Raw genomic sequence first — 17,938 nt, forward strand, 5'->3', positions numbered from 1 at the left:
TAACCGTTTTATATGATTTTTTGGCATAATACTTTGTCATTTATTAGTTAAATAAATGACCATTCTAATTCCTCAAACCGCGTGTTGTGTTTAATTGTGTCAAGCAGAGTACCACCCTATCAGTTATCCATAAAGATGTTGTATATGAATTTCATTTTATTGCAGAGTGAAGAGGGCCCAGAGGTTACAGACCACTCTTCGCTCTCTAGAGATCGCTTTTTAATTTTTATTTTTTTTTAACATAAAACGCTCTTGCCAGTCAACAAATCTTCCTTTTCTTCTTTTCTTTTTATTGTGAAAATTTGAACGAAATACAGACGTGTTGACCACAGATAAACAAATACATATAAACAGGACTGAAAACCTTTTTGGCGGAGGTAATAAAAACATCATGGGAAACGTGTTAGTAATCAAATCGAGGAATTATTGATTTGAATATGGCAATAATTCCGAACTGCATGTTTAGTTAATCTGCACCCTTTTGACAGGTCTCGGTCCCTGTTGACAATGCTGTCGTAACACGAATTCTCTCTGTGACTTTAATAGTTATTCTATATTTGTATGCATGATTTTTCCAAATATGAAAGAACCTTATGCTACAAAATTGGATTGTGTGTTGACTTTCATTTATTTCAAGTGCATGCCTGTTTGCTTATACGTGTTATTATAAATTGATATTGAGGAACATTTCCATATCAACATTCTCCATGCAACTTTTGCTGTTACGGGTAAATTAACTTTACCGTAGGATGTGAATTAATAAATTACTGACGTGTGTTCCTTGATGAAAAATAAATTTCTCTTTTTCAATTTCCTAGCTAACAGATTTCAGAATTACAAAAAAAACGATCTGAATCTTTTAAATGTATCATATTCCATGTTTATTTCCTAGGCTGTCAAAGTATGGCGTTAGAGGTCAGATGATTTTACGTTTTATCGGTCCAGGCAATCTATAAAAACCTACTCAATTGCATCGCCATTTAACCGTTTGTCACCTTAGCATGTTATATTCATGTCAAAGAGCAATTCCATTGTTTGATTAACACCCGTCATCCATGTCATCAATGCAATGAACAAACGACTACCAGCGGTTCTTATGTAAAATAAAACCCTGACACTATAGTACTTCGAATACGAGGGCATTTGACTCAGATTTCACACAATAGTTATGCACGGAGTGTACGATAGATATATACTGATATTCCCACGTATCTCGCAGAATTTCAATTCTACGTAAAAACATTACAATTAGAGGTATATTCAAATGCAAATTTATTTATATATATATTTTTTTTACATTTATTCATTTCAGCATCGACGTAATCGCCGTGCATAAAAGGAATGATTTACGTTGGTAGGTTGTAACATAAACAGGACGATACCGCTAACTTAAAGGTTTATATATGGAGAGAGAGAGGGGGAGAGAGAGAGAGAGAGGTCAAATATATACTTTCTCATGGTTTTTTTTTTAATTATTTTTAAAACAACAATTGTTGTTTATTGACCAAAGGAGCTCTGTGGCCCATATCTACAGTGTACAATACAGGCAAATGGCAGGAGATTCAGAATTATTACAAAATGTAAATATATATTACCTACTACCGGTAAAATTTATACTAGATGTTATGAGAGAGAGAGAGAGAGAGAGAGAGAGAGAGAGAGAGAGAGAGAGAGAGAGAGAGAGCAACTGAATCATGGCAAGATCTCAACATGCCTCCATATTCTTTACTGACTTTTACATTAATACATACCTTTTAATCTTAGCTTTTAGAAGTACATTGATATCAAGCGACAAATTATTGGGGAAAATAAGACTGTACATACCTACATGAATCCACATCCTATGACATAGTCTGTTGATGGGCTAACCCCAGGATCTGATAGTGGACAGTCCAGTCTATCGTACACTGCGAAATGTGATACATACAGATATCAAAATAAAATATTAAATTTTAGCGCCAGCACGCAACGTTCACACAGAGATGAGAATAAATACTGGCTGTATAAGGAGCAGGCTTATACCTTGACATGAATGCACTCTCTTGGGATAATCTGACTTCTATTGACTGTTTACCTGAAGTGTTTGAACTGGGCATGCCAATAAGAATACCCAACACCCGGCGTCAAGTATTCGGGGGAAAAAAAAACATGGTCTGTTAGTGCGCTCCTGGCGATGAGTTTTTGTTTGGGCTTTTATCGTGAGATCTGGATCAGTATTTGAAAACCCTCAGTTAGGAAGAGTCCGCGAATTCCACAAAACTGTCATTCCGCCTAATCGCTTTCTAATTGGATTTCGTGTTTTATTTTCATGAAGTCCTGCTTGTATTTAAAAGCATTGATTTTTGTGCGTCTAGTAAACATTTTTTTCTATTAGAAACTGACCAAGATTCATCAAAATATACAGTTTTATCAGGGTTCAAAGTAACAAAATGTCTTGCAATTGCGTTAGGCTATCTATTTTCTCTTCCGTCATGCGCGTTCCAAATCATGAAATACACCTTTATACGTTCCGCTGCAGCAAATGCTTCACAGCGAGTTCTTTATATTGCTAAACTTTGATTTGACACAACAGAAATTCATTTTCATTTGGTGCTAACCTGATAAACAAACCCTTCATTCGTAAAGTCAACTCAATCCTACACAGATATAAAATAAATATAAATACTACACAACGAATGCACATATTTACTGATGTACAGATTTATTGTGAAACACCTTTACTTATTTACAACAGAAGCATGATTCAAAACAAAGGTTCTTCCGCTTTTTCACACGCTCATACTTTCGTACTTTAAAACAATCATTCCATTTTTAAATAGTTACAATATACAATCCTTTATAGTATCCATTCATATTTTATCACAGTCTTAACATCCCGGACGGGTACATTGATTTATTTTACAGACGGTAGAGGGCTCTATCGTCGACCTGTCCCAGCACGACTTCCGGAGCTCCTGACACTTCCCATAGAGCTGGAGCTGCGAGAACTAGCAGGGGAGCGAACCGCTGAAAAACAAGAAAGATAAATGTGTATATCATACTGATGCTTCATCATTAAAATAAGAAGTGGGTGATAAAGAAGTTCGAACTGGGAAATGCTGACCAGTGCGACACATAATGCATGTACATGTAACTGGCTGTTGAAGCAGTCATTATGAAATGTTGATTGCTTGATGGTTTATGCTATAAGCACTGATTTCTTAATTGCGCATAAGTTTGGTTGGCTATTTTGATTAGTCATCAAATGAAGATGATGCTCTCGTTCTATTGATTGTGTATTGTTTAACGTCCCTCTCGAGAATCTTTCACTCATATGGAGACGTCACCATTGCCGGTGAAGGGTTGCAAAATTTAGGCCTATACTCGGCGCTTACGGCCTTTGAGCAGGGAGAGATCTTTATCGCGCCACACCTGTTGTGACACGGAACCTCGGTTTTTGCGGTCTCATCCGAAGGACCGCCCCATTTAGTCGCCTCTTTACGACAAGCAAGGGATACTGAGGACCTATTCTAACCCGAATCCCCACGGGACTGTTCCCGTTCTTAAGATATAATGGATTAACATTAATATATAGTAAACATACACGTCATTCTGTCAGCTTTGAAAACAAACATAAATTGTTACATGTAACTACCTCCAAATTCCGCACCAATCTGTACCGGTGTAGGCCGTCCACTACCACTAGGTGGCGTTTTGATACTGGGACTACTACGGACGGATCCTATACTACTGCGGGCACTTCCAGGCTGACGACCGCTGGGGGTTGGGGGAGGTAGATTGGCCTAAACAATAAAACATAATGTAACTGATTGCACACCTGAAATCAACAAATTTACATAAAGGAATCTTTACACCAAATGCATCTAATCTATTTTCTCTAGGATTTTTGTTACTTCTCTGGGAAACATGTTAGATCACGCACCAGAAGTTTGTGCAGATGTGGTCAGTTTGATTTGCATACAGTTAATCATTATTTCAGTATGAACTTGTTCCAATTTTTTTTTTAAATTTTTTTTTTTTTACATGAACACTTATTTAGAAAAAATGTCTAATCCATGGCATAGATGCAACATGCATACAATGTTTTTCTATTTTGGTCAATATAAAAAAAAATCTAACTTTTTCTTTCTTGGTGCTAGTTAACTTTCAATTTTAAAAACCACTTGTTAAAACAATTTGCTCCTCAATGAAGACATCATCATTTCAACAAATTTTTGTCCCCGAAAAACAAAATGATTTCCCCATCTTCTGACCCAAAGGTAAAAAAGAAAATGGTAGGTCACAATGGTGAAACTAACAATAATAAAGCATTGACCAGTACGTGTGATATGATTTAAGTTTAGTCAAGGAGAGGCAAAGTTCCTGTTTCTAATTGAAAGAAAACATCACACTGATCAGACTTTATTGATTACATGCAGAATCTGCAGATTAATTGGTATTATGCTTCAATGCATACACTGTACCTGGTCAATAATAAATTCATTACATCCAAAGAATGGATAACATTATCTATCAACCACGCAATTTTGAACAAGGTTAGACTCCTAGTTCAGTGGGTGCGGGCTTAATATATACCAACACCATTGACCCATCCCCCCCAAAAAAAAATTCTTATGACTAAAATTAAAATTTAGAGACACTGTCATCTCATCTCTTGCTGATATCCTGAAGTGGTGTATAGAATATTCATGGTTGATGAAACTTATATACTTACGAATGACCTTGTGATGTGTATTTGAGCAAAAGGTAGGAATGAAAGTTTTTATCTTAGATGTAAGATCTTTCGTGGGTATAATTCTCTCCCTAATTTTGTCCAGGGTTGTGATAAAGGTTGTATATAATGCATGCAAGATATTGATTTGAGTTTATTTTAAGCTATCATTGGCAAGTTACTTTTAATCAAATAGAAAGTTACCTGGAAGATCAAATAATACGCCCCTTAGAATATTTCCAGAACATGTATGTTTGCACTTAAGACGGAAGTATTTTTTCTGATTTTCATATAAAGTATATACATTGTACATGTAGTAAATCTTGCACACAGTTTTTCATTTTTAAGTATTTTATTTAACTTGCACTATATCTCAAATCAATAATATTTTTTGTTACAATTTACTTTGGATCTAAATTATTTATTCATGGTTTCTGAAGAAAATGGCATTATATTTTTTGAAATTTTCCATGTATATTCCTTTGGGAAAGGTGGAGCACACACTTGCCTTTGTACCAAAGCTGCAATTGATAAAAGTGTACAAAATACACGAGTTTGAAAGGTACGCAAGTGTGTGTTCTATATTTTCTGATGCAATATATGCCTCAAAATTGGCTCAAGTCCTTTGGAATTTTCTATATGACCTTCCTGTGAACTTGGAACATGTCATATGTTAAAGTTGATACTTATTTTGAGATAGACATGATCTAAGTCACTAAATAATGCCCTACAGTGTTGTCCATGATGATTTCTCAGAATGGGGCTATGTATGGTCCATAACCTATCCTAACTTCTCTTTTGCTCTATATATATCAATATGTGTCCTTGGAATGCCCTCTCTTTGGAAATAATCATTTCTATATCGATTTTATTTTTGGTTAAAAAATCTAACCTGGGAAAAGTACATGTTGACAGCCTCGCTGATGTCTGGGTGCTTCTGAATGACGTCCCCGATCTGTTGCATGGACTGTCTGTTAAAATCTCGCAATTCACGCACATCAAAATCTTTCTGTGGAGAGAAAAGGCAGAGTACCGGGTATTAATCTAGCAAAAGAAGAGGGATAACCCAATTACACCTAGGTCAATAAAAGCAACAAAATAAAATCAAACCTCTTCATTTGTCTCTCCCTTGGACTTCTTGGCTGATCTTAGTTCTCTGGCATACTTTGAATTCTAAAAAAAAAAGAGAAAAAAAAAGATAAATCTCCACTGAATGACTTCAAACCTGCCTATGTTTACATGTACTGATACAATCAGTCATTTCTCCCTAGTTTGCAGATGTCAGAGACATAATGAATAGGATTGTTCACCTGTTTAGCAACTCTCTCCAACTTTGATCTCTGATCATCAAGTTCCTTGTTCAGCTGCAATCTTTTGTTCTGTATTAGAATATTGTAAAAATATTTGACAATGTAAAATTCATGCCTGGGAAAACATAAACACATACATGGATGTACATTGCACATTCTCACAAAATATGTGTACTACATGTATTCTGTAATGTACATTGTATTAGATTTACTTGACGATTTAATAATTTAGAGATATCTCTACTCTACTCTATTCAATACCTCTGTATTTCATGCTGCGATTTCAGTACCCCAACAGTTTCACTTCTGTCACTAAAATCCTAGCCAGCTAAGTTTAATTATTGATTAATTATGATTCCTCACCTCCTTCTCTTCGATCATTTCCTCATATGCCTGCTCATCCCTTGTCAGGTTATCAAGAGTGTTACTCATGGTCTGCAGGTCCTCCTGAAGCTCGCGAATCTGTCGTCTCTTGTACTTAAACTTGTCCATAACCGCCCTCATCTGCTCCTCCAGTTGTCCCTTCTCTTCCATCTCGTCACCTAGTAAGACAGATATAAAATCAAGCAGTCAAATAATTTTCATAATGATAGATTCACATAAATCATACATGTATTCGAGAACAGATAATTGACCAGATTAAAATGAATGGACCACATGATACCGAATGAAGTTTCATAAAAATCACACAGCCTGTTTAGTAGTGTTGATCCTCACTGTTCACTACCTACGTGCATTATTGTCTGATATAGTACTTATTATCATTTTGCACTAGCCAGCATCAAACACTCACTGGATTCAGTAACTTTGTTGAAGCTCTTTCTGTAAGTCTCGTTACGGTTGTTCATCAGCTTCAGTGTATTCTCCAGGGCTCGGATTTCTTTCTCTGCCTTCCGTATCTTGGCATCCAGATCATCTCCCTGTCTCTGTAACTCTTCCTTCTCTTGGGCAGCCTACAAATAACATCCAGATCCATACTATTACATATACAGACACATTACAAATAACATCCAGATCCGTAATATTACATATACTGTCACATTACAAACAACATCCAGATCTGTACAATTACATATACTGTCACATTACAAATAGCATCCATCCAGATCTGTACAATTACATACACTGACACATTACAAACAACATCCAGATCTGTACTATTACATATACTGACACATTACAAATAACATCCAGATCCATACTATTACATATACTGTCACATTACAAATAACATCCATCCAGATCCCTACTATTACATATACTGACACATTACAAATAACATCCAGATCCGTACAATTACATATACTGTCACATTACAATTAGCATCCATCCAGATCCGTACTATTACATATACTGTCACATTACAAATAACATCCATCCATATTACATATACAGACACATTACAAATAACATCCAGATCCGTACTATTACATATACTGTCACATTACAAATAACATCCATCCAGATCCGTACTATTACATATACTGACACATTACAAATAACATCCAGATCCGTACTATTACATATACTGTCACATTACAAATAACATCCATCCAGATCCGTACTATTACATATACTGACAAATTACAAATAACATCCAGATCTGTATTATTACATATACTGACACATTACAAACAACATCCAGATCCGTACTATTACATATACTGACACATTACAAATAACATCCAGATCCGTACTATTACATATACTGACACATTACAAATAACATCCAGATCCGTACTATTACATATACTGACACATTACAAATAACATCCAGATCCGTACTATTACATATACTGTCACATTACAAATAACATCCAGATCCCTACTATTACATATACTGACACATTACAAATAACATCCAGATCCGTACTATTACATATACTGACACATTATAAATAACATCCAGATCTGTACAATTACATATACTGTCACATTATAAATAACATCCAGATCCATACAATTACATATACTGACACATTACAAATAACATCCAGATCCGTACAATTACACATATACTGACACATTACAAATAGCATCCATCCAGATCCACATTACATATGTATTACATATACTACCCCCATTAAAAATAACATCATTATATCAGATTTCTCGACCCATTACAAATAACATCCAGACCATTAGATATCCCAGCCCATTACAAATAACTCCAGATCATTAGATATCCCAGTCCATTACAAATAACATCCAGATCATTAGATATCCCAGCCCATTACAAATAACTCCAGATCATTAGATATCCCAGCCCATTACAAATAACATCCAGATCATTAGATATCCCAGCCCATTACAAATAACATCCAGATCATTAGATATCCCAGCCCATTACAAATAACATCCAGATCATTAGATATCCCAGCCCATTACAAATAACTCCAGATCATTATATTAGATATCCCGACCTGTTACAAATAACATCCAGATCCATACTATATATATGTATTACATATAATTATTGTCCCATTACAAATAACATCCTAATTCATACTATTATATATACTGTTCCATTACAAATATGCCACAATATATGTAAAACTTTCAGCTGTGAGATGAAAAATACTATCATAATGAAAACATTCCACAGATTTCCCCCCGATACATTTTCTTTTTTACCTTGATGACATAGTAGGCTTGTGATCTTTCTTCCTCCCCTTCTGGTGGTGCCATAGAAACCATAAGAATTTCATATCTGTAAAATATACACTTCTTTTACATATAGCCCTCTGACTAAATTCACGCGCCATCTACAATTCATGAAATTGTAAAGTATTTCAACAGATATCCACCTGCTTGATCAATCTTATTAAAAGAATCAAACAATAGCAATACTCATTTGAATCATTCTAACACATGCTGTATGAGAAGAAGAAAAAGCTCAACATCACTCAGCATTCATAAATAAAGAAGACAGTGCTAAAATTTACAGGAGTGTGCAAGTTACTACACTAGCACAGAATTCAGAGATTATATATGAAAACAATGTGATGAGAGAAACTGGAGAGACTGAAAATAAATCTTTTCTAAGACAAGGCATGCATCTGAATTCCAAATTACGTACTGAATAGACACAAGTCAGACATGACACAAGAAATTCTCAACCATTGATAGGCACGCTGTATTGCAAACCGTTGTAAAACAAGGCTTAAATACAGTGTAAGGCTCTCACTACCCAATGATTACTGCTGTACCATATATCAGGTTTGTTTTCTATGTACAATGATTTTTTTGCTTATTAAAGCCTAAAACTGTGTATCGAATTTACAAAATTTGACTTAATATAGAACGACAACAAATATATTTGATTTTGTAAGTGCTTTTGAATTACTTACAAATGTATGCTAATTTACTGCTTTTGAATTACTTACAAATGTATGCTAATTTACTGCTTTTGAATTACTTACAAATGTACGCTAATTTACTGCTTTTGAATTACTTACAAATGTATGCTAATTTACTGCTTTTGAATTACTTACAAATGTATGCTAATTTACTGTTTTGAAATTGAAAGAATTTCTGTATTGTATACTAAAAATTATGATAATCATGCTCATTAGACTTGACAGGAATTCCTGAGCTGAATATCAACAGTGTATATTTTTGTCCTCTGATGTATATACACTTATAATGCCATACTTACTTTTTAAAAAGTTCATTGTAAATCACCTAGGTGGTAAATCAATACATCTCTCTTCATAAAGGGCAATAACTCTAAATATGCATTCTGATTTATCATCCTCTGTAGTCAAAGATGCTTGATAACAATGCAGACTTTAAATACACATGTACATTCCTGATATATGGTATGATACGTTGAATAAGATGTGGTTACAATTAAATAGATAGCTAAAGAATGCTAAAAAGTCAGAAAAGATTAGAATGATTCACATGCTTGAATACCGTAAAGCTTGAAGACTGCAAATATTCGAGAGGATTACTTCCATGTGCTTAGTAAGTTACTTGGGTATGATCATTAAAAATCATATTGGGTATAGGAAAGATATTAAACAATCAATATTTCAGAGACATGCTGACAAAGCCTAAGATCTATGCCATCCTCTGACCAACCTCTTCCTTAATTTATCAATCTTAGCAATTCTTTCCTGCAGTTCAGCACTAATTTGTTGACGCTCTGTGTTGGCAGAACGGTGCTGGGCCTCTAACATCTCCTTGTGGATAAATATTTCTTGTCGCCTTTCTTTCATGGCCTGGTGGAAATTATTGTAAACAAATTAAAAATCAATCAAAATATGCTGGCCATCTGAAGATAAGCTGTGACAATCAGATAGGAAACCTTTAATGTTTCAAACATCACTGAACATATACATGCATCAATACAAATATCCCAAACCTATCTAGTATTCCATTTCACAATTCTGATTTATAAAATACTGCTGATAAAGAGCAATATTTTATTAAGATTTCATTTTTGGTACGTAATTTGTGTTTGAAGTAACACAGGTTTCCTTTCTTCACGTTCATAGCTAACTTCGGGCCAGACATTTATATGCTATAAAGAACAGACCTGCTTTTTAATTTTTCAATCTTTGAGATTCGTTCATGTAACTCGGCACTAATTTCCTGCCTCTCAGAAGCAGCTGCTCGGTATTGAGCGTCTAACATCTCCTTGTGTATACCTATCTCCTGCCGTCTTTCACACATAGCCTTTAGAAACAAACTCAATTACATGCTGTTCAAACTTTAAAGTCCTTAACAATCAACGAATAATATATACAAGTACACAATATACATTTGCATGTTTGAAAGTAATTATCAGTATCTCATACTGGGCTTCGTGCCACTGGTACAAACACATGGTCTGTCAGTATCTTAATTGAGGCTTACATCCTATAGGCATTTTTTATTCTGAGTGGTCTCTAACATGAGAAATTGTAATGAAAGAATCAGACATTACACGGTAAAAACAAAAGTAAAAACAGTCCAAAGAATGCTGGGGAAGAATAAAATGAAAATTATTCTACTGTAAAAATCAACTATATGTCTTTACATGTACAATGTGCATTTGAGGACTGAAAATCTTTTTTTTTTAAGAATATGTCTGTAAATTCATTTTTATATCTGAATTCATAATATTCTCAATCAAAATTTCATTAAAGAAATATGGAGGATGCTGCTGGGTATTCAATAAAGCATCATTACATCTGTTAATTCATTTTATATGAGTTTATACTAAACAGGTCTGACTGTTTCACTTTTTAAACATCCTAATACTCATTTGTTGAAATGGTATCTAGCTGCATCAGTAAGACTTTACATCCTATCTTATTAAGTTCCTAACTGACTGATTATATTTCTAGGATGAAAATGACATTACCGTTTCTAGCTGTAGTCTTCTCTTCTCCAAATCAAAAACTTCATCAGCCTTAAAATTCAACATCCCTCTCAGTCTCTTAATCTCGAGTTTGAGAATATTCTCATCCACCATCATGTCCTACGGAAAACAAAACATGTAACAATTAACCTTCAATCAAGTGCTATCTACATAATCTGCATCCGTTTTCTTCTGTGACTTAAATAATTTCAAAACTTCCCTGCCATCACCCTTACCTGCTTGTTCCTGATGATTTTCCTGAGTTCTTTCTCAGAGCTATCGTTATACAGGTTCAGTTCCTCAATCTTGCTGGTCAAGTCAGTCTTCTCAGCTCCAGATTTCTCCAAGTCTCTCTTGACTCGACGGATATCATCCTGAAAGTGGAAGGTATGAAGAGTTTGAAATGACCACGCATACATGTATCAATTGAAGATTTTCCTCATATTTATAATTTTATGTGTACATCCACCCATGTTTTGTCAGTAACAAGCCGTTTTGTGTTTCAATGTTTGTAATTCTTAATAAAAACACTGCAAGAAACTTGTGATATGGTATGTTGCAAGTGGGGCTATTAAATTACACTCAAGTGACCTTTGAACTAAATCAAACAAGTTAAATTACATAATATTGAATAACTCTTAGGATGTCTGCATTTGGGGGACATAAAACCAGGGTAATGATGGTGTGATTTTTGCATACATGCAATTGTTTTGTAAATTACCCCAATAATACATTATTTTTATACCCCTAGAATACAAATAACTTCCATAAAACACAACAGATTTACCATTTACGGAATATATATTTATGGAGTAAAATATTTTACAACTCTTTTATAGTTGAAATTTTGCCACTTACAACTTAGATTGAAAAGTAGAGCTTAAAGACATACTTTCTACCACTTGGTCACATCACAGTAATTTCAAAATTCATACCTGCAGTCTTTTGAGCTGAAGGGTCAACAGAGTGTGTGTATTATTTCTCTGGTCCAAATCATCATTCAAGTCCTTGATTTTAGCCTCCAAAGCAATCTTTTCCTCATTGCTTCTCTCCCCTTGCATTCTATTGATCCTTCTTTCTAGTTGCTGCACTGCAAAGTCCTAAACAGAGATCCCAGAAAAGATGATTTTATACTGAGTTATCTGTGATGCCTTATGGCAAATAATATATGTGTAATTCCTATTGACAAACAATACATTATTACACAATATCTTGCATCACTCTACTCTATTTGCTATTCACCATGTACACAGTGTATATTTCAATAACTTTTAAATCAGCAATATAAATCACAAGTACCTGGTTGTATATGATTTCCTGCTGTTTGAGGGCATCTGTGTCCACTTTTGATATTTTGCTGCTTAGGTTCCGAATGGCAGCTTGACTTCCCTATATTAATAGGAGATGATCATTAATACTATAGAAAATAGATCAATGTTTATTTATTCTAGAATTTACTAAATCTACAAAAACTAAATTATCCCTTGACAAACCTGAATTTCAGCCTCTGTGTTTCTCTCAGTCACTTTACTCTCATGAAGCTCCTGGGTTTTTCGGAACTGAAGATCTCTGAGTGCTTTCAGTTTCTGATCATATTCCTTCTGGACCTTTTCTTCCTCCTCTAACAGCTCATCCATGCGAGCTGCTCGTTCCTCTGCACTCAGTGTGGATTCAGTAGCAATCTTTAACTTTTCTACTAATGTTTCCCTCAAATCTTTAGCCATCTGAAGTCTAGACAAGTTTAGATTTGTTTTTAATTGTAGAAGTTATATTTGTACATACACAAGGTATACATTTTCTAATGCATAATTATTTGAATTCATAGAATCAATCGTAATTCTCAAAGCAAAAAAAAAAAAAGTATTCAGTAACTTTAAGGCTTTCAGATACAAACACCATTTCTTCAGATTCAAGACACACTTACTTATTAGTTTTCTCTTGAACATCTTTTTTCAGCATGCTAACCTGTGACCTTGTAACCTCAAGGTCAGTGGCTGTGCGATCAACAGTGCGTTTTAATGCATCCAACTAAAATAAAAGAAAACACAATGTTTGCAGCACATTTTATCCCCATGCAAAGTCTGGAAACATTAAAGAATTTAGATATAAAACTTTCATTCTTATTGAACAATATATCAAATCTTTATTACTTCGATGCTTTTCATTTTTAATATCACCATGGTTTTTGTTTTTAATCTAAGCAGAAATTACAGATTAGAATTACCTCATCCTGGAATTGCACTCTCTGAGTTTCTGCTTCCTGATAATCAATCCTGAATTTGGCCGATAACCTCTCTGCCAGTGAGATCTTCTTTTCTTGCTCTTTGTTGTTTTCTATTTCATTGTCCAAGAACTGTTGTTTTTCTTTTATACTTTCTTCTCTCTTTCTTACTTCTGCTTTCACTCTTGCCAATTTCTAAAGATAATTATAGGAATATGAGGATGCTATTTTGGGAAACTTGTTTCAGCTGTCCTGTAGCAACATTTTATAAATCATATTGTAAAGAGATAGATCTTTTTCTACAGCCATTAATACCCAGAATATGATATGACATTTATATGGCAAGCTGAATTATAGGCATTAATCACAAAACCAGTCCCTAACAAGAAGTCTTAGAAACCTCTAGTAGTTGTGGAAATGTTTTCTTATAGCCATTACGAAACAGAGAATGTCTTTATTCACTACGATGCGCCAAACTGAAATTAACAAACCGCTGCAAGAAGATCCATTTCTTTGTCACGGCGCTGCATTTGTTCAATCGTATGTTCCCATTGCTCAATCAAATTCTGACGTTCTTGATGTGCTTTCCGGAAATCCTCTGCAGTTTTGTCTAATTCAATTTGTGCTGTTAATGTCTCTGTTGTTTCATGTTCAAGCACATGTTTTTTCTGCCTGGATTCATCAGTAAGTCTTTCCATTCTTAGGGACAATTCCTAAAAAATATCAATCAAAGCAAAACCAAATTACAATCACACATGAAAACTGCCGAGCAGTCCTACCAACATAACTACACCTTGGTAAAAATAGAACTCAACAGTAACAATCAATTTGTAAATAAATAAATTGTGTGTAATGTATGGATTCTTCCTGAATGGCTGAATTTAATTAGATCTGATGAGTATAGTACTTTCAACTGTCTGACTTTGACTGGGTTGGCTTCTCCTCACCTTGATTTTGCTCTCATCCTGTCTTGTATACTTCTGGATTGCCATGGCATCCTCGTCTTTTCTAGCCGATTCCTCTAACCATGCCTCCAGTGCCTGTTGGTCCCAGTTCATCTGGGACTTCATCTCCTCCAGCTTCTGGGTTTGTTTAAAGATGTTGTTCTACAAAACAAAGGCAAATCTGTTGTTCACAATAGTTAAAAGTCCAATAGTAAAACTTTAGAATAAAAAACTTATATTGTATTTTATGAAAACTAAACTTTATTCATGAATTCTGGTCTATACAGGTAACTCTCGAATTATCGCCACTCAATTCATCGCCATTTTCGTTATAACGCAGCATTTTTCTAGGAACATTTTTCCTGTTACTTAAAACTCTCGTTAAAACGCCAAATTCGCTATCGCCATTTGCCACAGTGTTTTCATTACAAAAGTCTATTTCAACATGTTAATTATCTTGATAAACCGCCATAGGTGCACATGGTCAGTGAAGCAGTAAATTGGTCATTATCGATCTCCGGCGTACACCTGGACAGAAGGATCCCAGTAATCGCTGTACATATTGAATAAACAAGAAAATTACTCGAGATGAACTGTAGTCAAGTTGTTTATACATCATAGAAACACATTTCAATTTAGCTATGGCTTCGCCACGAAAGAGGGTCCTGTTAAATTTCGATGAGAAAAAATCATTACGTACCAAGGACATCATCCAAAATGTACCCATCAGGATATTGCAAATCATTTTTCTGTTTTATGGGAAAAGTCTATAAAAAGAAGGACAGTGGGCGACATCTTAGCAGCAAAGGATGCAATTCTTGCAGACCCTGACCCAATCTCTGAAGGCTCGCCTGCCAGGAAACGGCACCGCAGTGCACTTAATACTGACTTAGAAAAGGCGTTGTTTATGTGGTTTACGCAAGTCAGGACAAAAGATAACTCTTACATATAAAAGAACGGTAACTCTATTTCTTCAAGATGGCAGTAATTCAATTCATCGCCAAATTCGTTATAATGCCATAATTTCATAAGAACAAAAGGTGGCGGTTTATCGAGAGTTGACTGTAGTATAATTTTACAATATATTTTTTACAACTAAGTAAAGTTGATATATATCAGTTAATCAAGCATATGGTTATAATAATATTTTGGGATTCATCTTCATTTCATAGTTCTAAAAACTTACGACTATATAAACATTACCTCAAAAACATTCTTTTTTTCTTTTAGTTCCTCCAGGTTTTTTTCCAGTTTTCTGACCTCTTGCTTCAGACGGCCTTCTTCTCTCTCAGCTATCATCAGCATGTGATTTTCTGTTTCAATTTCTTTTTTACGTGCATTTGTAAGACCCTGTTAAATACATGAAGAAGAATCAATACTGATGCATTTATTTGGTAGTATCCATATGCCTGGTATAGCCTTCATTGCTGGTAAGGGATCAGTGTTAACAGGTGATTTTGATAATTACAAATAACCATCTCTGAGTTTGTAGGTGATGTTCCCATCAACAGAGAAGAATATTACTAATACTTTTATGATTAATGTAAAGCATCTTTGGATTTTATAAGAAGATATGCTGCCTCTTGTTATATCTACATAGAAGATGCATATGATTTAATAATATGAATCACATTTAATGAAAACATTCTTCCCTGTGTGTGTTGCAATTCTTGTTGAACAACCTCACTTGTGTGTGTTGCAGTTCCTGTCAAACATTCTTACCTGTGTGTGTTGCAACTCTTGTCGAACATTCTTGAGATGTTCAGACATAGCATGTATGCGGTCATCAAATTCTTCCAAATCATTTGTAGCAGCTACAACCTTCTTCTGTTTATCTTGTATCTACAAATTTGAAGTTAAATGCATATTGATTTTCTATATAATAAAATAGACAAGCAGCCAGATCACAATGAGAATATTATATTGCATGGTTTTGATTGACCATGCATAGTTGAAAGTAATTATTTGAAATTGACAAATATGTTAATTTTTACAATGTAAGATCTAATATGTTTTACGGCGTGACCGTGTTTGAGGGCGAAGCAAAAAAGTTTTGACATTAGTATCTATATCCAAAACAGGACAAAAACAACCCGAAGTTAGCACGCAGACGAGGCTGTATCAAAGCATCCTAATTTTTGGACATTTGATCCACCTCTATATTGAACGAGGGAAATATAACGCAATTGATGTAAACAGTACATTGTGACGTCATATTCAGCGTCGTTATTTAGCAACTTCACAAACAAAGCGTTTGAACCACAACAAAAAACATGGCGTTAATCGTGGAGTGATTATATATGATTAAGAAAATAAGATTTATATGCTTTTACGGATTTTATGTGTAACATCTCAGAACGACGTGAACTAAGGTAGACGAGATTCAAAATGGAGGAATACATGTCCACGCGCTAATATTCGAATCGACGCCATTGGTACCAAACTTTTCAAGTTCCATAGGTATGGTTTAATTTTTCATTATTTTCCTATATTTTCCTTTTAAACATGTATATACGTGTTACCTATAGGGAGAGCTCCGCTCTCACGGCCCTCCGGGCCGTGAGAGGGCTTCGCCCTCTATAAAAATAAAAAAAGAAACTTTCGGAATTTACATGAATGCTAAATTTATCACATTTCCTTTGTCATATCATGTAACTCCTTACTCTGTTTACTAACCCGTAATTTTGAAATAACTGTGTATACGGTATAAACTATTCAAGCATTCATAAATATTTATTGTGTTCTACTGAACTGTATACGACCTAAAGACAGGTATATATGCAGTTATGCAGACGAGTTACAAAAATGCGGCACCATCAATAATCATAAACAGGTTCGTATCCATGCATGATGTGTACCTGGTCTTCCATAGCTTTGTTTTCGACATTTGCCACCGGCATACTTAAGCCTTCGTCCCATTCTATCTCACTTAAAATGCTGTTTGTTCCTCGACTCATTTTGGTGGGAAAGCTGTTTAATTCTGTAAGAAAAACATTCACCAATATATGTCTTCCCGAAGAATGTTGTGTATTGCTTTGGATACAAACTGCCCGGATGTAAATAAATAATACTTGCATTTCGAGTCCGACTTTAAACTCTCTGGCGTGCCCGATGACTTATTACTTTCAACTGACTGCCGTTTTTTTAAAAAAAAAGTGGAAACACAGGGGTTAAGCCCGTTTTGGGCCCGAACTCTGTGATACCATAAATCTATATTTATGGTATCACAGAATTCGGGCCCAAAACGGGCTTAGCCCCTATGAGTGGAAAGGTGTGTTTCATATCAAATTATGCAACACGTATATATATACGTTAATTGTGAGGGTTTGCCGATTTAACAAATTATCCTACTGTTTTATACCCCAATGACCATAATACAAAAATCCTATTTTAAAAATTAAT

General features: G+C 34.7%; 1 protein-coding gene across 2 annotated transcripts; it reads right to left on the reverse strand.

The window, feature by feature from the left end:
• Positions 1–2,683: 2,683 nt before the first annotated feature.
• LOC125659003 (coiled-coil domain-containing protein 39-like) lies at positions 2,684–17,603 on the reverse strand. Of its 2 annotated transcripts, none has more exons than XM_048890484.2 (21): positions 17,395–17,603; positions 16,259–16,378; positions 15,740–15,886; positions 14,540–14,698; positions 14,084–14,305; positions 13,596–13,787; positions 13,296–13,399; positions 12,865–13,102; positions 12,671–12,760; positions 12,307–12,471; positions 11,608–11,745; positions 11,375–11,491; positions 10,108–10,247; positions 8,656–8,731; positions 6,815–6,974; positions 6,385–6,563; positions 6,022–6,090; positions 5,822–5,884; positions 5,604–5,720; positions 3,635–3,782; positions 2,684–3,006 (listed from the first exon to the last, which is right to left on the reverse strand). In XM_048890484.2, the coding sequence occupies exons 1-21, from the start codon at positions 17,491–17,493 to the stop codon at positions 2,918–2,920; spliced, it is 2,832 nt and encodes a 943-aa protein (XP_048746441.2). In that variant the 5' UTR covers positions 17,494–17,603; the 3' UTR covers positions 2,684–2,917. The 2 variants fall into 2 exon arrangements, with proteins under 2 accessions (XP_048746441.2, XP_048746440.2); XM_048890483.2 differs by lacking the exon at positions 10,108–10,247 and adding an exon at positions 10,565–10,704 and having other exon boundaries at positions 17,395–17,602.
• Between the last annotated feature and the right edge of the window lie 335 nt (positions 17,604–17,938).

This window comes from Ostrea edulis, chromosome 9 (genome assembly GCF_947568905.1).
Source record: "Ostrea edulis chromosome 9, xbOstEdul1.1, whole genome shotgun sequence".
Classification (NCBI taxonomy): Eukaryota; Metazoa; Mollusca; class Bivalvia; order Ostreida; family Ostreidae; genus Ostrea; species Ostrea edulis.

What these genes read in the sequence shown, in the direction of transcription:
- LOC125659003 (XM_048890484.2), bottom strand. Translation starts at nt 17,493, where the DNA reads ATGAGTCGAGGAACAAACAGCATTTTAAGTGAGATAGAATGGGACGAA. An exon ending in AAGCCTACTATGTCATCAAG is followed by an intron (nt 6,975 to 8,655) that starts GTAAAAAAGAAA and finishes TGTTATTTGTAG; the next exon opens with GCTGCCCAAGAGAAGGAAGA. An exon ending in AGGGAGAGACAAATGAAGAG is followed by an intron (nt 5,721 to 5,821) that starts GTTTGATTTTAT and finishes TTCTCTCCACAG; the next exon opens with AAAGATTTTGATGTGCGTGA.